The sequence below is a fragment of the Astatotilapia calliptera genome, chromosome 12, assembly GCF_964374335.1.
Source record: "Astatotilapia calliptera chromosome 12, fAstCal68.1, whole genome shotgun sequence".
NCBI lineage: Eukaryota > Metazoa > Chordata > Actinopteri > Cichliformes > Cichlidae > Astatotilapia > Astatotilapia calliptera.
In genome coordinates, this window is record NC_137433.1 from 1,620,634 (window position 1) to 1,637,229 (window position 16,596).

The 16,596-nt window shown below is 42.1% G+C and overlaps 1 protein-coding gene across 1 annotated transcript in view; it reads left to right on the plus strand.

Moving 5' to 3' along the window:
- Window positions 1-16,596, plus strand: part of apba1a (amyloid beta (A4) precursor protein-binding, family A, member 1a) — a 44,547-nt gene that overhangs the window by 22,176 nt on the left and 5,775 nt on the right. Inside the window, exons 6-12 of the mRNA XM_026186996.2 lie at window positions 2,895-2,927; window positions 6,330-6,416; window positions 6,852-7,037; window positions 7,111-7,290; window positions 7,535-7,747; window positions 13,990-14,109; window positions 14,212-14,352. Coding sequence (XP_026042781.2) covers window positions 2,895-2,927; window positions 6,330-6,416; window positions 6,852-7,037; window positions 7,111-7,290; window positions 7,535-7,747; window positions 13,990-14,109; window positions 14,212-14,352 — 960 coding nt within the window. The remainder of the gene's footprint in view (window positions 1-2,894; window positions 2,928-6,329; window positions 6,417-6,851; window positions 7,038-7,110; window positions 7,291-7,534; window positions 7,748-13,989; window positions 14,110-14,211; window positions 14,353-16,596) is intronic.

Below are 16,596 nucleotides of genomic sequence, written 5' to 3' on the forward strand. Positions count from 1 at the left end.
CAAACACAGATGGACCAGTAACGAGCACATGAAATACACACAGAGGGACACTGGGAAATCACACACAGCTGTGAGACACAGCTGGACCTGATTAACCTGACGACACAGAGGAAACACTAACACCAGGGACCAACAGGGGGAGCACCAGCCCAGAATCCCAGAACCAGAACACAAATCATCCCAAAGCTAGAACATGAGTCCACAAATGATAATAATAATGATAATAATAATAATAATAATACACCAAACCCCAAATCACTGCGTCCACAGACTCAGGGCGAGAATACAAAGAACACTAACACAGAAACCAAAAGACTAGAAATGATAAATACTGACAAAATCAAAGTTCAGTAATAATGCAAAACTCAAACTGACTGACCCAGGACTGTGACGGTATGAGTGTTAGAGCTAAAAACATTTATAGTTTTCAGTTGGGTTATGCTTTAAAGAAACTGATCAACTTTAAACCAATGGGGAATAAGCAAATGCTGAGTGCATGCAGTTAAAACCACTCTGCAGGTGAGAGAATGAATTTTATAACTGCTAGAAGTTGATTTGGTCAAACAGGCTTAAATAATATTACCACACATGACTGATTGAATGATTGGGCTGCTGAAATAAATGGGCTGATTAGTCTGAGAATGTGAGCTCGTTAACAGGGACTGTCAGTATGATCTGAAATATATGGAGTCTGGATTTAGTGCTAACAAAAGAAAATTTCAGCTAAAAGTAAGATGATTGCAAAACAGCAAGAGATAAGAGGTTCGTCATAGCCGAGTGCTCGGGGTAAAATGAAGGGACTGCAACAACTCGTCCCCATTCCCTTCATTTTACCCTTGACATCTTAAACTGGACTTTACCTTTCTGATTCTTCGACACTTGTGCGAATATTAAAGACACAAACGGGAGAAATTTGCGTGCTGTTGCTGAAGCAGGCTATCGCCTGCTCCCGGTGGCAAAACTGGCTGATGGGAGCATGTTAAGGTTTGCAGATGAGAGAATGGAAACAAGCTCCTGTGCAACTGCCCAGTGCTAAAGCCAGAGCTAGATTGCCCTTGCTGACAAGAGAACTGCTTTTGCTGTGGCTTTTATATGAGTGTTTCCAGGACGGTGATGATGGCAGGACTGTAGATTAGGCTGCAAGCATTTGAAGTGATTGATAAGCAACTAATAGCATGGATGTGACAAAGACATGGACATGACTGCACAAAGACATCTGCAAAGGAGAATGACAGACGTGCAGTAAGATTTAACCTCGGCTCCCCGCTCTATGTCAAGTGATGGGGGTACGTGGCGGGGTGTGGTTTATGGCTCGACTGCAGGGGAGGGGTTGAGCAGCGGGTTCGGGGTGTGGTGTCAGGGGAGGCTGATCTCCATCATCTCATCATGTCTCCACTGTTTGAGTTGGGTGCTGGGATCTTACAGGGAGAAGAGTGGACAGAGCAAGTGACGGAGTGTGAGCCCGCCAAAGTGGCTCAAGAGCTGCTCGACTACTGGTGCACACAAAAGGCACTATAAATAAAGCACTGTGGGCTGTGGAAGTTCACACTACATGAGGTGTATTATTTACTATCAGTGTTGGGAAGGTTACTTTTAAAATGTATTCAATTACAGATTACAGATTACATGCCCCAAAATGTATTCTGTAACGTATTCCGTTACGTTACTCAATGACAGTAACGTATTCTGAATACTTTGGATTACTTAATATATTATCATGCTTTTTACAACAACGTGAATGTACTATTGCTGTGTGATTTATTACTATTACTGAAGGTCCGCGACTCCGAACTGTAGTAAAGGGACCTCTGACTAATACGGCGGGGTCCCTGTCGGCTCGTAGCCGAAAAATAGCTTTACTTTGTTGTGTGGGTCAACTTTGCTAGTGAGAGACAGAGAGAGGCGTTGAAAGGCTGCTCCAACGGAACTTGTTGTTTTCGGAGGAAAACAGGAACACGGTGTACAGTCGAGTCTTAATAGCTTACTTACAACTGGGCTCGTCAGGCACTCTTCTTGGCTGCAGTGGTTATTATTATATTTACATGCTTCCAGCTCCCGTTTTTCCTCGACGACAACTCGTACCTTTCCACTCCCCTTTTTCTCCCTCCTCGCGCTCACAGACCCATAATGTGTATGGCAGTCCATTCTCCCTGCAGCACGGACTACACTGCCCATGATGCTACATTCTTTAGAGCTATGCTTGTAGCATTCTGCCTGTTAGCTTAGCACAACAACAACGAAAAGGCGCTCTCTCACCCAGGAAACACACAGTCGCAGAGAGAGAGAGAGCGTCGCCCTGTAACCATGGCAACCGTAACACTGCCGCCTGGAACAAAAGAACGTAGCTGTCAAACAAAACCCAAACAGTCCTGACCCGCGACAATATGAAACAGGAAAGTACCGCAGTGTAATCCATTTATTTCAACAAAGTAACTGTATTCTGAATACCACCTTTTTAAACGGTAACTGTAACGGAATACAGTTACTCATATTTTGTATTCTAAATACGTAACGGCGGTACATGTATTCCGTTACTCCCCAACACTGTTTACTATATACAGGGAATAAATATTATGCATCCAATTCATTATCCACAAATAAACAGTAAAATCTCCATATGGATATTTTCCATTGCACATGGTTAGCATGCATTGGGAAATCTAGGGAACCGACTGCATTAAATCAATTTTACTGTGCTGCTTACAAGCCTGGGTGACTTAGACAAGCCTTGTTTGTTAATCATTAATATTCTGTATATATATAGAGGTTGTTGAAAGGCTGGAGCATTAGCCTTTTGGCGCACCATTGACAGTTATTTAATACACAAATCCATGTTTTACTGTATATTGACCTAACCCGTGATTGTCCTGTGTGCTTTATTCCATGCTTGGCAGATGGCTCAGAAATTGGCCCAGAACAAGAAGAAGGTGCAGTACCTACATGTCTGTCTTATCCTTATCACTGCTGAGTGCAGCTTTTCATGTGTTTTACTCTCTGTCCTGTTCAGTGTCTATATGATTATCGTTGTCCTTTGATACTTTTAAAATGTCATTCTGATGAATTATCGTTTTGCTGAACCTAAATGCCAACGTTGCATGTCTTATGTTGGACATTGGACACGTTGGACTGTCTATGTAACCTGGAAAATCTCATTCTTGGTAAAATAGAAAAGTTTTTGTCATGTAAGAAATCCATGTGTTCGATGCAGGTAACAGTCTGAATCTTCTGACACGTTTGGGGTTTGTGGGGTTTGGCCTTGTAAGCCCTGTTATTAGTTAGTTATTATTTATCCAGAGAGAGACCTGGCATCATGGCAGCTAAAGAGCACGTGGCCACAACTATGATCTGTGGTATGTGCTCTGTGTCTCTTTTTAGGAATCAACAACCTGACTGCAGGTCGCACAATAGATGACCTGCATAATGTTGAATTAGAAACATTATAATTTAACATTTGGTCCCAGTCTTTGTCCTGAACGGAGCATATATTGAATGTACTTAACATTAGACAGCAACAGTATTGCCTCATGCCTCATTCACACCCATTCATACAAGCACTTTCTTCTATACTTCAGTGCTGCTTGGCTAACATTCACACTCCGATGGATGCATAGTCGAGACCACTGTTTCCCAGAGGTGTAGGAATGCGACTTTGGCAGGAATGAACTGCACTGAGTAGGTTACAGGGAGAGAAACCTTTGACGAGCAGAAACCTCTCACCTGCAGTGCAGCTCAGCTCTGACTTGGGATGATCGTGTTTCTGGATGAAAGTGTGGAGAGCTTTAACTCCACTGGCTCTCGTTTTGTTCCCAGATGCCTCTCGCATGATGAATGTGGTAACGCTTTGGTCATCATGTAGTGCATACACGAGGATTTCATTCTCTGGGTCACTTGATGTAGATACCCATACTGGGACAACTGTAGAGGAGTACATGGTGTCCATGCACTGATCTGTTTGATGTAGCTTCATTTGTTCCTTCCGTTGACTCAGCGTTTTTTGAGTTTTTACACTCTCCCCATGCTCGTCACTGCACTCTCTCTCTTCCTTTTTGTGATCTTCCTGTAAAACTTTGGGTGTTTTCCTAAACATGTTTCACAAAGACTTCTTCTTTTGCAGCTTTTTGACTGATGTCCTGGTTAAAAACATCCAAAGCACTTTTTCTTTTTTTTGGACAAATATTTGACGTCTCGAACTGTTTTTTCCTTGAATTTCAACATGTCTGAAAACCACTGTATCTTCACAGAAGGTTCACCTCTTGATTTCCGTTTTCTCTTCAGAGTTCAGAACCTTCTGTGTCTTGCAAAGAAGTGTTTAGCTTTATTTCTGCAAGTCCACTTTCTATTTTTTACTGTCTGTTAATGGATTCATTGTTCTTTTAGAAGTGCTTTTATGATTCTTTTTATTGTTCATTAAAATAGCAAATAACAAATGAACTTAGACATTAAGTAGATGAGTAAAGGTAGCAAAGAAGGCGAGACTTGGTGGTGGAAGGAGGAAGTACTGGAAAGTATTTAGAGGACGAGGCTGACAAAGATGAATAGTCAGGAGTAGTTAGAGTCTAGAATAAAGACAAAGGAGGCAAAAGCACTAGAAAAGGCTTATCATGAATGTGAGACTAGACGGTGTGGAGGGCAACATGAAGTATCAACTTGCTTGAGAACATCAGTTTAATTTAAGTTGATGATGCTGATTAGATTCACTCACTCAAAAATGACTTGTGTCAGTTGGCTTGACAGAAAGATTTAGGTCCAAATGATGTGCAGCAGGAGGATTAAGGATAGGAATAAAATTGTAGTAACTCCAGCAAACAACAGTTCATCATCCACAAATAGAAAAAAACTCCATGAGCACATCAAGCAGGAGGGCACAAAAACCCAAAACAACATTCAACAGCATGAGACTGTGCGCCGTGATATTCATGGGAGAATTTCAAGAAGAAACCACTGCAAACTGCAGGCATTGTTGGATTCTTTGCTGCTTTAGGACCCGGATGACTTGCAGTAATTGATGGAACCATGAATTCTGCCCTGTTAACAGAATGAAAATGTCCAGCCAAGAGTTTGTGAGCTCAGGTGGAGCAACGATCACAAGACAATGAACCAAAATACACCAAGAAGAAGAGATGCTTTGGTCTGACTTTAAACAGGCTTTTCATGCTCAGAAACCAAATAAAGATGCAAAGAAGGCTGGGCCAATCTTTGCGTGATACAAAAGACATGCTGTAAATGCTTGATTGCAGTTCTTGCTGCTGTGGGTGGAACAACAGTTATTAGATTTAAGGGAAAATGACTTTTCCACATAGGACCAGACCTGGATTACTTCATGATCTTAAAGGAAACATCATTTAAAAACTGCATTTTGCATTTATGTTGTTTATCACTGGTTAAAATTAACATTTTATCGATAAAACATAAATAAAACAAATAATATTCAAAAACCAAAAAATCATGAAGGGGCAAATATTTTTGGCAGCACAGTATATGCCCTCGTTTTTTCTTAGATGGGACAAAATAACTCATGTGATTTGTTGTAGTTTGTAGTTTGTGGAGTTTAATTATACTGCAGGATGAGCACAGGCTTATTTATTAATTTCATGTAATAAAATCAGTGAGATTTGGCAAGTGCAGGAACCTAATTTGTGTCGTGAAACTAAAACGATTAATAAATATTAATGATTGCTCAGTTTTGTCATGGTTCGGGGTCCTTTTGAAGCGTTTTGAGTCCCTTGTGTTTCTGTTGTGTTATGGTCCATTATTCTTAGTGGTATCCTGAGTTTATTCTGTGTTAACCTTTGTACATTTAGGCTCCCTCGCGTTCCCTCGCGTCTGCCTCTCCTGCATCATGTGTCCTTTTTTATTGTGAAGGTCCCGTGTTTTCATGTTCACTCTGTTCAGTCTGGCTTCCCCTGTCTTGTTATGATTATTCGTGTCAGCTGTGTTGCCCGTGTGCTCCCACGTCCCTCGTTATCTGTGTATTTATGTCAGCGTCTCCCTCAGTCACGTGTTGCTCCGTGTCCCTCGTGGCTCTCCGTGTTTCCTGGACCGTATTATTGTTAGAATTTCCCGGTTTAGTTTTGTATTGGTTTGCATTCAGCAATAAAGCTGTGTTACTTTGCGTTCACGTTTTCTTCTGTGAGTTAGTGTTTGGGTCCTATTCCTGCCTGCACACAGCCGGTTTGTGACCAGTTTAAACCCAGAACTTAAGGCAGTGCACTTCTCTGCTTTTACTGACCACTTTAGCTGTTTGGTCATGTTTGCCTAATCGCGTGTGCTGTACTGGTTTTGAGACATGTCACCGTGTCTAATGCTGCTTTCTGACTGTGTTTGTGCAGGAACCTGAGGGTGAGCCTCAGCCTCTCACAGAGGTGGATCTTTTCATCTCTACCCAGAGAATAAAAGTGCTCAACGCTGACTCTCAGGTACCCACTCACACTGCAGGCACACGTTTCCCTTTCATCTATATTACCGTTTAATTTTTTGCATATTCTGCAGTTTGTGTAGTGTTGTGGTAACATCTGTGTTAACATCAGATTAATGGTCCGTATGTTAGATCATTGGTAATAATGTTCTCTGAACAGATGAATCAAAGATGTGGTTGTTTTGCAACAGTTGACATGTTTGGCGCCTCATATTACTGTGATGCATAACAGTGGACAAAGCAAGAAGCTCATGTATATCGTTTATCTATCATTTTTATATGGTTTGCAAACGTTACCTCACTTTCCTACACCCACTGTTTATGGGGTTTAAATGCAATAACATATATTGTTAGATTCTAAAGTACTTACAACAAATGCAGAAAATCTGCGTCTTGTACACATGAGGAGGGCTGTAAATGTTTCTATGCCTTTAAGGAAACTATGATGGACCACCCTTTGCGGACTATCTCCTACATTGCTGACATTGGCAACATAGTGGTTCTGATGGCCCGGCGCAGGATGCCTCGCACTGATTCTGAGGAGAACGTGGAAACCTCAGAGCCAAGTCAAGACAGCAAACGCCAGTATAAGATGATCTGCCATGTGTTTGAGTCTGAGGATGTGAGTCCAACAACATACTTCTGTCTTTGAAAACTTTTTTTCCAATATCTTCTAACTCTGCCATGTCCTCTAGGCCCAGTTAATTGCCCAGTCGATTGGACAGGCCTTTAGTGTGGCCTATCAAGAATTCTTACGGGCCAATGGCATTAACCCTGAGGACCTCAGCCAAAAGGAATACAGTGACCTGCTGAACACTCAGGACATGTACAATGATGACCTCGTGCACTTCTCCAAATCTGAGAACTGCAAAAATGTGAGAGGGCTGCATGTATTTTCAAACATTTCTGGTTTCATAACAGTATTTTTTATTCTGCTTTCCATCCACAGGTTGGCATAATCACGTCTGTACTGCTGAATATGTAGTAGAGATTAGAATGACAAATTAATATGGCATCCTTTTTTCATGATAGTTCAGACAAATGAATTCCAATGAAATGTAATTTAAAATGATTTGTTTTTGTTTCTCTCTGCCTGTCGACTGCCTGCTGTGACCACAGGTGTTTGTAGAGAAAGCTAAGGGGGAGATTCTGGGCGTGGTCATCGTGGAGAGTGGATGGGGCTCCATCCTACCTACAGTCATTATTGCCAACATGATGCATGCTGGGCCAGCTGAGAGGTCTGGCAGACTGAACATAGGAGACCAGATCATGTCAATCAATGGAACCAGTTTGGTGGGACTGCCACTGTCCACCTGCCAAAGCATTATAAAGGTATGTATGGTATGTGCACCCATTGGTGGAGGCTCATTTCCAGCTCTCCAATCTCATTTGGCTTCATGCTCAGCACTCTGTGCACCATTCAGTCTCTCCATCTCCACACTTCCTCCACTCATGTGTAATTCCATGAGATACAACAACCCATCCCCTACCTGAGCGTGTTCTCCACCCACTGCTTGCTAAGAATCTTTGCCTCAAAAACAGAGGTGTTAATTCCCATCTCCCTGCACTGAATTTGGCTGCAGATAAGCTGAAGGTCACCAAATGATAAGACCAGCAGGACCACATCATTTGCAAAGAAAAGTAAGATCCTGAAGCCACAGAAACAGAAATCTCCTCATTCTTGGCTGCTCTCTATTATATTCTCCATTAAAATTATGAACAGAATTGGCGACAAAATACAACCTTGGCATTCACAGGGAAAGAGTCTGACTCTAGCAAAGCAACCATGCTGATGTTACAGCTGTACAGGGACCAAATAGTCTGAAGCAACAGGATTTATAATCTATGCTCCCAAACTAACCACAGAACATTCCAGCAACATGATTATGAGTCTGCACCAAGACCACAGAGCACGTACAGACCAGTTGTGCAAGTGTCCCAGGACTAGACAGAAGTTGCTCCTTCTGAACTGAGTTTTGACAAAGGGACACATTCTCCCCTATGAAGGGCATAGGCCTTCATAGGAAGACTGAGTATGATCTGCTGAAGTTAGAGCAAGCATTTCATATCTAAGAGAGACCATCTCCACATCTGCCAGTCCAGAGGAACTACCCCCAATTTGGGGCAGAGGTGTATCCAGTACAACTTCACAGCATTCAGAGCTTTCCTGGAACTTAGGGGTCTAATACCTGGCGACACGTAAAAGCTGCAATGACGTCTGTTGAAGCAGCTTATCTTTACAAATGTTGGGATTTATCTTGTGCTTGAAGATGCTCTTTGGATTCAAAGTTCTCTCCCGGTTTCATTGGTCAGATGAACTTGTTTAGTTGTGTTTCTTACCTGCTAATTACATTCACAGTAGTGAGTCACTGTGATGCTAGAGACTCGCTAGCTTAGCTTGTAGCCGACTTACTTGCAGCATTAGCCTCTTCAGCGGTCCCTTGACATTGTGTCAGATGTTTAGTTACTCCTCAGCCTCATTTAGTAATAACTATATTTGTAATGAATGTAACCTGTTTACAGTTCTAGAGGCAAGGATCACAGAATTGGAGAGTCAGCTTCACACCTATGAAAAACCTACAGCTAGCAAGGGCCCTGTAGTCGGTGCAGCTGAAGGTAGAGCATCAATACAACATTGGACTGAGCAGCTCTCGTTTCTATAAATCTGATCAAATTTATTAAAACGTGACTATCCACAGTTGGGACCAGGAGTTCGAGTCTTACACACCTCTTTGCAGCTTCTCTTGTTATGTCCATAAAACCCCATCCTCTGAGAGACCATGTCAGCTCCCAGACCACCAAAAAACAAACCTAACATAAAAAAATCACACAGAAGGAACTATATAGTATCTACCACCAGAGATGGGCAGTAACGCGTTACTGTAATCTGATTACTTTTTTCAGGCAACGAGTAAAGTCAGGGATTACTGTTGCAAAAACGGTAATTAGATTACCGTTACTTTCCCGTAGGAACGCTGCGTTACTGCGTTACTAAAACCGTGATTTTTTTTGCGAGTGTCTCACGACAGTGACGTAAGCGAGTGCGACGTTCGTGACAACAGCTGTGTGCAGATCAACAGTGGATCACATATCGAGTGCAGAGAGAGTATGAGCGTGCAGCGTTTAAAGCGTGGAAGTACTGACCTTACTTTGAGTTTGATTCCATAAAAAGTGACAAAAACATTAGTGTCCGCTGTGCGTGGGAAGAAAACTTCTTTTTACAGCGAAAAAACCCCTAAACTTCCAACAAGCACCGAGTAGCTACGACGTAATGGGAAACTCACAGAGAAACTCGCGGATTCTTCCACTGACCGCGGCACACCTGCACCAGGGTAAACCTCCGCCTACCCCATTCCTGCTTTACAGGTGAAAATAGAGCAACAGGACCGCTGAGTCTTTGACTTTATTTATTTTCTGCTGTGTTTTACTTGCATCTATTTGAAAGACTGAGTGTAAACACAAAAAATATTTTATTTTATGAGCTGGAATGTGCAGAAAATAGGTTTAAATGTTAAACTAATTTCTTCCAGTCAGAGAATGTTGCAGATAATTAAATTTTTGCTTGATGCATAAAGTTAAAAGATTAAAAATAATAAAACAAGTTTTAAAAAGAGACTTTTCCATTTGATTACATTTTGTATGATGGATTATGTAGAAAAAGTAGAATTGGGCTGAAAGATCTATCGCTTTATCACCTCTTCAGGTTGTAAATCGTGTCCTGAAGGCATGTAGTAATAGCCCATTAATAGGCAGATAGACAGGATGAGTTTGAGCTGTCTTACAAGCCTTATTGTGCACATCTAATAATGTACAATATACACTATCATCGAAAAGTTTGGGCACACCTTCTCATTTAGTGATTTGTCTTTATTTTCATGACTATTTCCATTGTAGATTCTCATTGAAGGCATCGACACTATGAATGAACACATGTGGAATTATGTAGTAAACAAAAAAGTGTGAAATATCTCAAAACATGTTTGATATTTTAGATTCTTCTAAACATCCACCCTTTGCTTTGATTCCTGCTTTGCTCACTCTTGGCTCTCTCTCTGAGCTTCATGAGGTCGTCACCTGAAATTGTTTCCAACACTCTTAAAGGAGTTCCCAGAGATGCTGAGCACTTGTTGGTCCTTTTGCCTTCACTCTGAGCTCCATCTCATCACAAACCATCTCCATTGGGTTTAGGTCAGGTGACTGTGGAGGCCAGATCATCTGGTCAGCACTCCATCACTCTCAAATAGGTCTTACACAGCCTGGAGGTGTGTTTGGACTCATTGTGCTGGTGAAAAATAAACTAAATGCAAACCTGATGGGATGACATGTTGCTGCAGCATGCTGTGGTAGGCATGCTGTTAACTTGTTATTTCTGAGGCTGACTTGAATGAATGTATCCTCCAGTGTCATGAAAAATACCGGTGGACTCAGAGAGCAGAACGCACAGAGGCACAGAGTTGAAACAATTTGTTTACAGTGAAGGGGATGAATTTTCAGGGTCACTGTATATACAATAAAATGTGAATGTGGAGCCGGGATGTGCAGGTGAGGAGACGCACACCGGTAGCGCACTCGATCTGAGTGGAACAGGAGAATTAGGAGGGTCTTGCCCGAAACTGAGAAAAGCATAAAAGAGACTTTACCGAGAGTTGGAGAGCTTACTTGGTACTGTTTGCCAAAAACCTCCAGAAGGGAAACAAACCAAACGAGGCGACCGGGAGAAACAGACAGACGAAAATCCTGGTGAGGAAACAAAACTCGGTACAGTCACCAGCGAAAATAATCCACAGGCTCCAGTAGGCAGGCTGGCAGATTTACAGGCACTCCAGAAAAGTCGATACTCCGACACTAGTCGTCTGTCGGGCAGCTCCTAAAGAACGCTTCAGAAGAAAGTGTCTGAAGGGTAACAGGTGTGCCATGTTCTTTGAGACGTGAGACAGTTTTAACGTAGCGCTTGATGGTTTTTGTGACTGCACTCAGGGACACATTCAAGGTTTTATCAATTTCCCAGACTGACTGACCTTCAGTTCTTAAAGTAATGATGGGCTGTTGTTTCTCTTTACTTAGCTGATTGGTTCTCGCCATAATATGAATTCTAACAGTTGTCAAATAGGGCTGTCAGCTGTGCACCAACCTGACTTCTATACAACAAAACTGATGGTCCCAACCCCATTAAGAAGGCAATAAATTCACAAATGAACCTTGACAAGGGGGCTACTTTCAGAAATCTAAAATATAAGACATATTTAGAATTATTATTAATTATCTCTTTGCTACATAATTCCATATATCTTGCTTCAAATACTTGATGCCTTCAGTTTGTATCTACAATGTAGAAAGTAGTAAAAATAAAGAGAAAACATTAAAAAAAATTTATATACATATATATTAGGGGTGCAACGATACACAAAATTCACGGTTCGGTTCGGTTCGATACTTTGGTGTCACGGTTCGATATTTTTTCGATACAAAAAAAATGTTCATGCCTTTTTAATTTGTCATTTATTAAAATTATAAATATATATTTTAACTCAAAAGTACAGTTTTTAAATTTAACCCTAACCCTTGTGCGTGTTTTTTATTTTGACAGCGAATGCGCACCTGCGGACCACTTATGTGCAGCCCTGGTTATTTAGCTCATCATATTGCAGCCACAGAAATTCTTTTGTCCATGAAACCATAAAGCTGCACTTTCTTTTTGCCTTATAGTCTGATTTGTCATAACTTCTCCGTTTTGTGGTAAGCTTTTCTTTGGCTGTCACTTCTTCACCCTGACCTGTCTTATTTGGCTCAGCAGAACTGAAATATATATCCTGCTGCTTTTACACACGCACTCACATAAGCTCAGCGATTCTCTGCGCGATCAACCTCTCACATGTTTAAGCTGCGGGAGATTTCACTTGTCATGTTTGCATAGTAAGCTAACGATTAATAAGACGATATCAGAGGAATTGGTGCACAAATTATCATCACTCACAGATCAGTGCTGTCGCTCTCTATACACAGTTCGCGAGATTGCAAAGTGAAAGCAAAAAACAAGCGCAAATTCAAACACGATTTCAATATGTCACATATTGACAGTGGCTCACCGATGCCAATGACATAATTACCCAGCTACATTTCTGAAAGAATGCAAAAGCATTGACATATATTTTTCCTACAATAGCCCGACGGGCAGGGCAGAGAGATTTTGGTAGCCCGACTGGAAAAATCGCTAGCCCCGGGACGTCGGGCTAGCGATATTGCGAGCCCTGTATCTGATTGAGGAATCACTCATCTTTGGAAAAGAGAGTTTATTACAGAGAAATGTCTCTTTCCAAAATAAAAGCTATACTATCCGCTTCTTCTGGGCTATATTCTTAGCAGGATAAGGAGAATCATGTGCTAACAGCTGTCTAAATGACTCGGCTAAAGTTAGTAGCATGCTTATTGTTTTTGTCTTTGCACTAGGATGATGTCGGTGTAAATGTGCAGTCATATTCGTTGTGTTCCCACTAGTGCTTTCAGGTTAATCTCGTTGAAATGACCTTAACGCCACAACACGGCGAATCTCTGTTAACGAGCTACCGCCGATCGCCCCGTGCATGGGGCTAGACGGCCAACACGTTAACGAGTTAACTGCGCTAACACACTAATTCCCACCCATGTAATTGAGCATTGCATGGCACATCCAACATACTGTTTTACTTTAGTCCATGACTCGCTTACCTTCAGGGTCATACGTCACATGAAAACCAAAATAGTTCCAAACGCCAGATCTGAATGAGGGTGGGGGAGGTCCATGTTGTAAGGGGAGCTTAACTTCTGTCTCACTAGCTTGCCCTGCGCTCTTCCTTCTGACGATGCTGTCTGTGTTGAGCGCTCAGTGAATCTGCGTTCGACTACTCCGCCTAGGCTGCACTGTCGAGCCTAGGCGGAGTAGTCGAACGCAGATTCACTGAGCGCTCAACACAGACAGCATCGTCAGAAGGAAAGTTGATAAAATAAATTACAAATTTTGTATTGTTCGATACATATGCGTACCGAACCGAAAGCACTGTATCGAACGGTTCAATATCGATACGAATATCGTTGCACCCCTAATATATATATATATATATATATATATATATATATATATATATATATATATATATATATATATATATATATTAGTGTGTGTATATGTAAAACTACCAGTGCAGGACTCTGTGTTGTGTGATCGAACACAAGCGTTCAATTTGTGGCTTGGACCGCACCATTTACACACTGGGGCATAAACCACTCCGAGTCTGCTGCTGGGCCTTGCAAAGCAAACACAGTAAACACTGAGCCAAGATGGTGCCTGGACGAATGAGAAGCTTGAACTACGGTGTCCTGTATGGGACAAATGCTCGAAATCGCTGCCTTTTTCCCATTATTTAAGCTGCCCTGCAGTGACCACTGCATAGGAGAGAGCGCTTGCTACCACATATATGTGTGTGTGTGTGTGTGTGTGTGTGTGTGTGCATATTATGTATAATATGTATACATACATTATTTGCTGCTGAATTTAATTCATCCCAATACTTGCTCTTTCCTGCTTCTCTTTCCTGTAGGGTCTGAAGAACCAGTCTCATATCAAGCTGAATATTGTGAGATGTCCCCCAGTGACTACTGTACTCATCAGACGGCCAGACCTGCGCTACCAGCTGGGTTTCAGTGTCCAGAATGGCATTGTGAGTAGTGTCTGCTCTGTTACATGATAACTGCAATTTTGTTACATTTCTTGAGTGATTTTATTTGTTATTTTTAAAGAAAAAGTGACATCTCTTCAACAGATTTGCAGCCTAATGCGTGGGGGCATTGCCGAACGGGGCGGGGTCAGAGTTGGTCACCGCATCATCGAGATCAACAGCCAGAGTGTGGTGGCCACGCCCCATGAAAAAATTGTCCACATCCTGTCCAGTGCTGTGGGAGAGGTAAGACATTGCATCACATTATACATAACAAGGAAATCAGGATCTTTCGATGCACAACAGTTAAAAGTGAAACACTGCAGTCTATTGTGCCTAAGGCCTTTCTGGGTGGTGCATTTGTGGGTTTCCTCTGGGTACTATGGTAAATGGACTGATTCTTATATAGCGCTTTTCTACTCTCCTGGAGTACTCAAAGCTCTCTATATAACATGCCTCATTCACCCAATCTACACTCAGTGCTTTCTAAGTACACTCATACTCCAATGGATGCATCGGAGAGCAAGTTGGGGTTAGTGTCTTGCCCAAGAATACTTGGCATGCAGACTGCCAGGGATCGAACCACCAACCTTCCGATCAGTTGGTGACCTGCTCTGCCTCCTACAGCCACCCTATAGGTACTCCGGCTTCCTTCCTGGTCCAACGACATGCATGTAAAGTTAACTGGTTATTCTAAATCGATCATAGGTATGAATCCAAGGTGCACACAGCACTTACATCTATAGGATAGAGTACTTTATCAGTATGTGGGAAAAAGCTTTATATACACTGATCAGGCATAACATTATGACAACCTGCCTAATATTATTTTAGTCCCCCTGTTGCTACCAAAACAGCTCTCACCCATTGAGCCATGGAGTATCTGGCACCAAGATGTTATACACCACTCTGCATTGAATAATAACTTATTATTAATCTCTGGCTCTCTGCCACAGCATGTCTTTAATCCTGACTTCCTTCGCTCACCACAACCGGTCATGGCAGACTCTTCCTGTTAAAAGGGAGTTTTTCCTTCCCACTGTCACCACAGTGCTTGCTCACAGGGGGTCATATGATTGTTGGGTTTTTCTCTGTTATTTTAGGGTCTACCTTACAACATAAAGCACCCCAACTGTTGTTGTAATTCAGCACTGTATAAATAAATAAAATTGAATAAAACTGAAGTGAATAGATTCTTTAAGTCCTTTAAGCTGCTAGGTGGGTGCCTCCATGCATCAGACTGGATTGCCCAGCACCTCCCAAAGATGCTTGATTGGGGTCAAATGTGGGGAATTTGGAAGCCAGTGAACACCTCAGACTCACTGTTGTGCTCATTCCTGAACCAGTTTTGCTTTGTCTCAGGGCACATTGTCCTGTTGAAAGAGGGCACAGGCATGAGGGGATACCATTGAAGGGTATTCCCTTTCCATGATCTACAGTGGCTTGCAAAAGTATTCGGCCCCCTTGAACTTTTTTTTTTTTTGTCACATTACAGCCACAAACATGAATCAATGTTATTGGACTTCCACGTGAAAGACCAACACAAAGTGGTGCACACGTGAGAAGTGGAAGGAAAATCATACATGATTCCAAACATTTGTTACAAATCAATAACTGCAAAGTGGGGTGTGCGTAATTATTCAGCCCCTTTCGTCTGAGTGCAGTCAGTTGCCCATAGACGTTGCCTGATGAGTGCTAATGACTAAATAGAGTGCACCTGTGTGTAATCTAATGTCAGTACAAATACAGCTGCTCTGTGACGGCCTCAGAGGTTGTCTAAGAGAATATTGGGAGCAACAACACCATGAAGTCCAAAGAATTCAATTCAATTCAATTCAATTTTATTTATATAGCGCCAAATCACAACAAAAGTCGCCTCAAGGCGCTTCATAGATACAGAGAAAAACCCAACAATCATATGACCCCCTATGAGCAAGCACTTTGGCGACAGTGGGAAGGAAAAACTCCCTTTTAACAGGAAGAAACCTCCGGCAGAACCAGGCTCAGGGAGGGGCGGGGCCATCTGCTGCGACCGGTTGGGGTGAGAGAAGGAAGACAGGATAAAGACATGCTGTGGAAGAGAGACAGAGGTTAATAACAGATATGATTCAATGCAGAGAGGTCTGTTAATACATAGTGAGTGAGAAAGGTGACTGGAAAGGAAAAACTCAATGCATCATGGGAATCCCCGGCAGCCTACATCTATTGCAGCATAACTAAGGGAGGATTCAGGGTCACCTGGTCCAGCCCTAACTATATGCTTTAGCAAAAAGGAAAGTTTGAAGCCTAATCTTAAAAGTAGAGATAGTGTCTGTCTCCTGAATCCAAACTGGAAGCTGGTTCCACAGAAGAGGGGCCTGAAAACTGAAGGCTCTGCCTGTCTAGAGATGCTTTTTGAGTAAAGGTTTAACTACAGCCAGCTTGAAGGCCTGTGGTACATAGCTGATTATTAGAGATAGGTTGATCATATTTAAGATCGAAGAATTAATT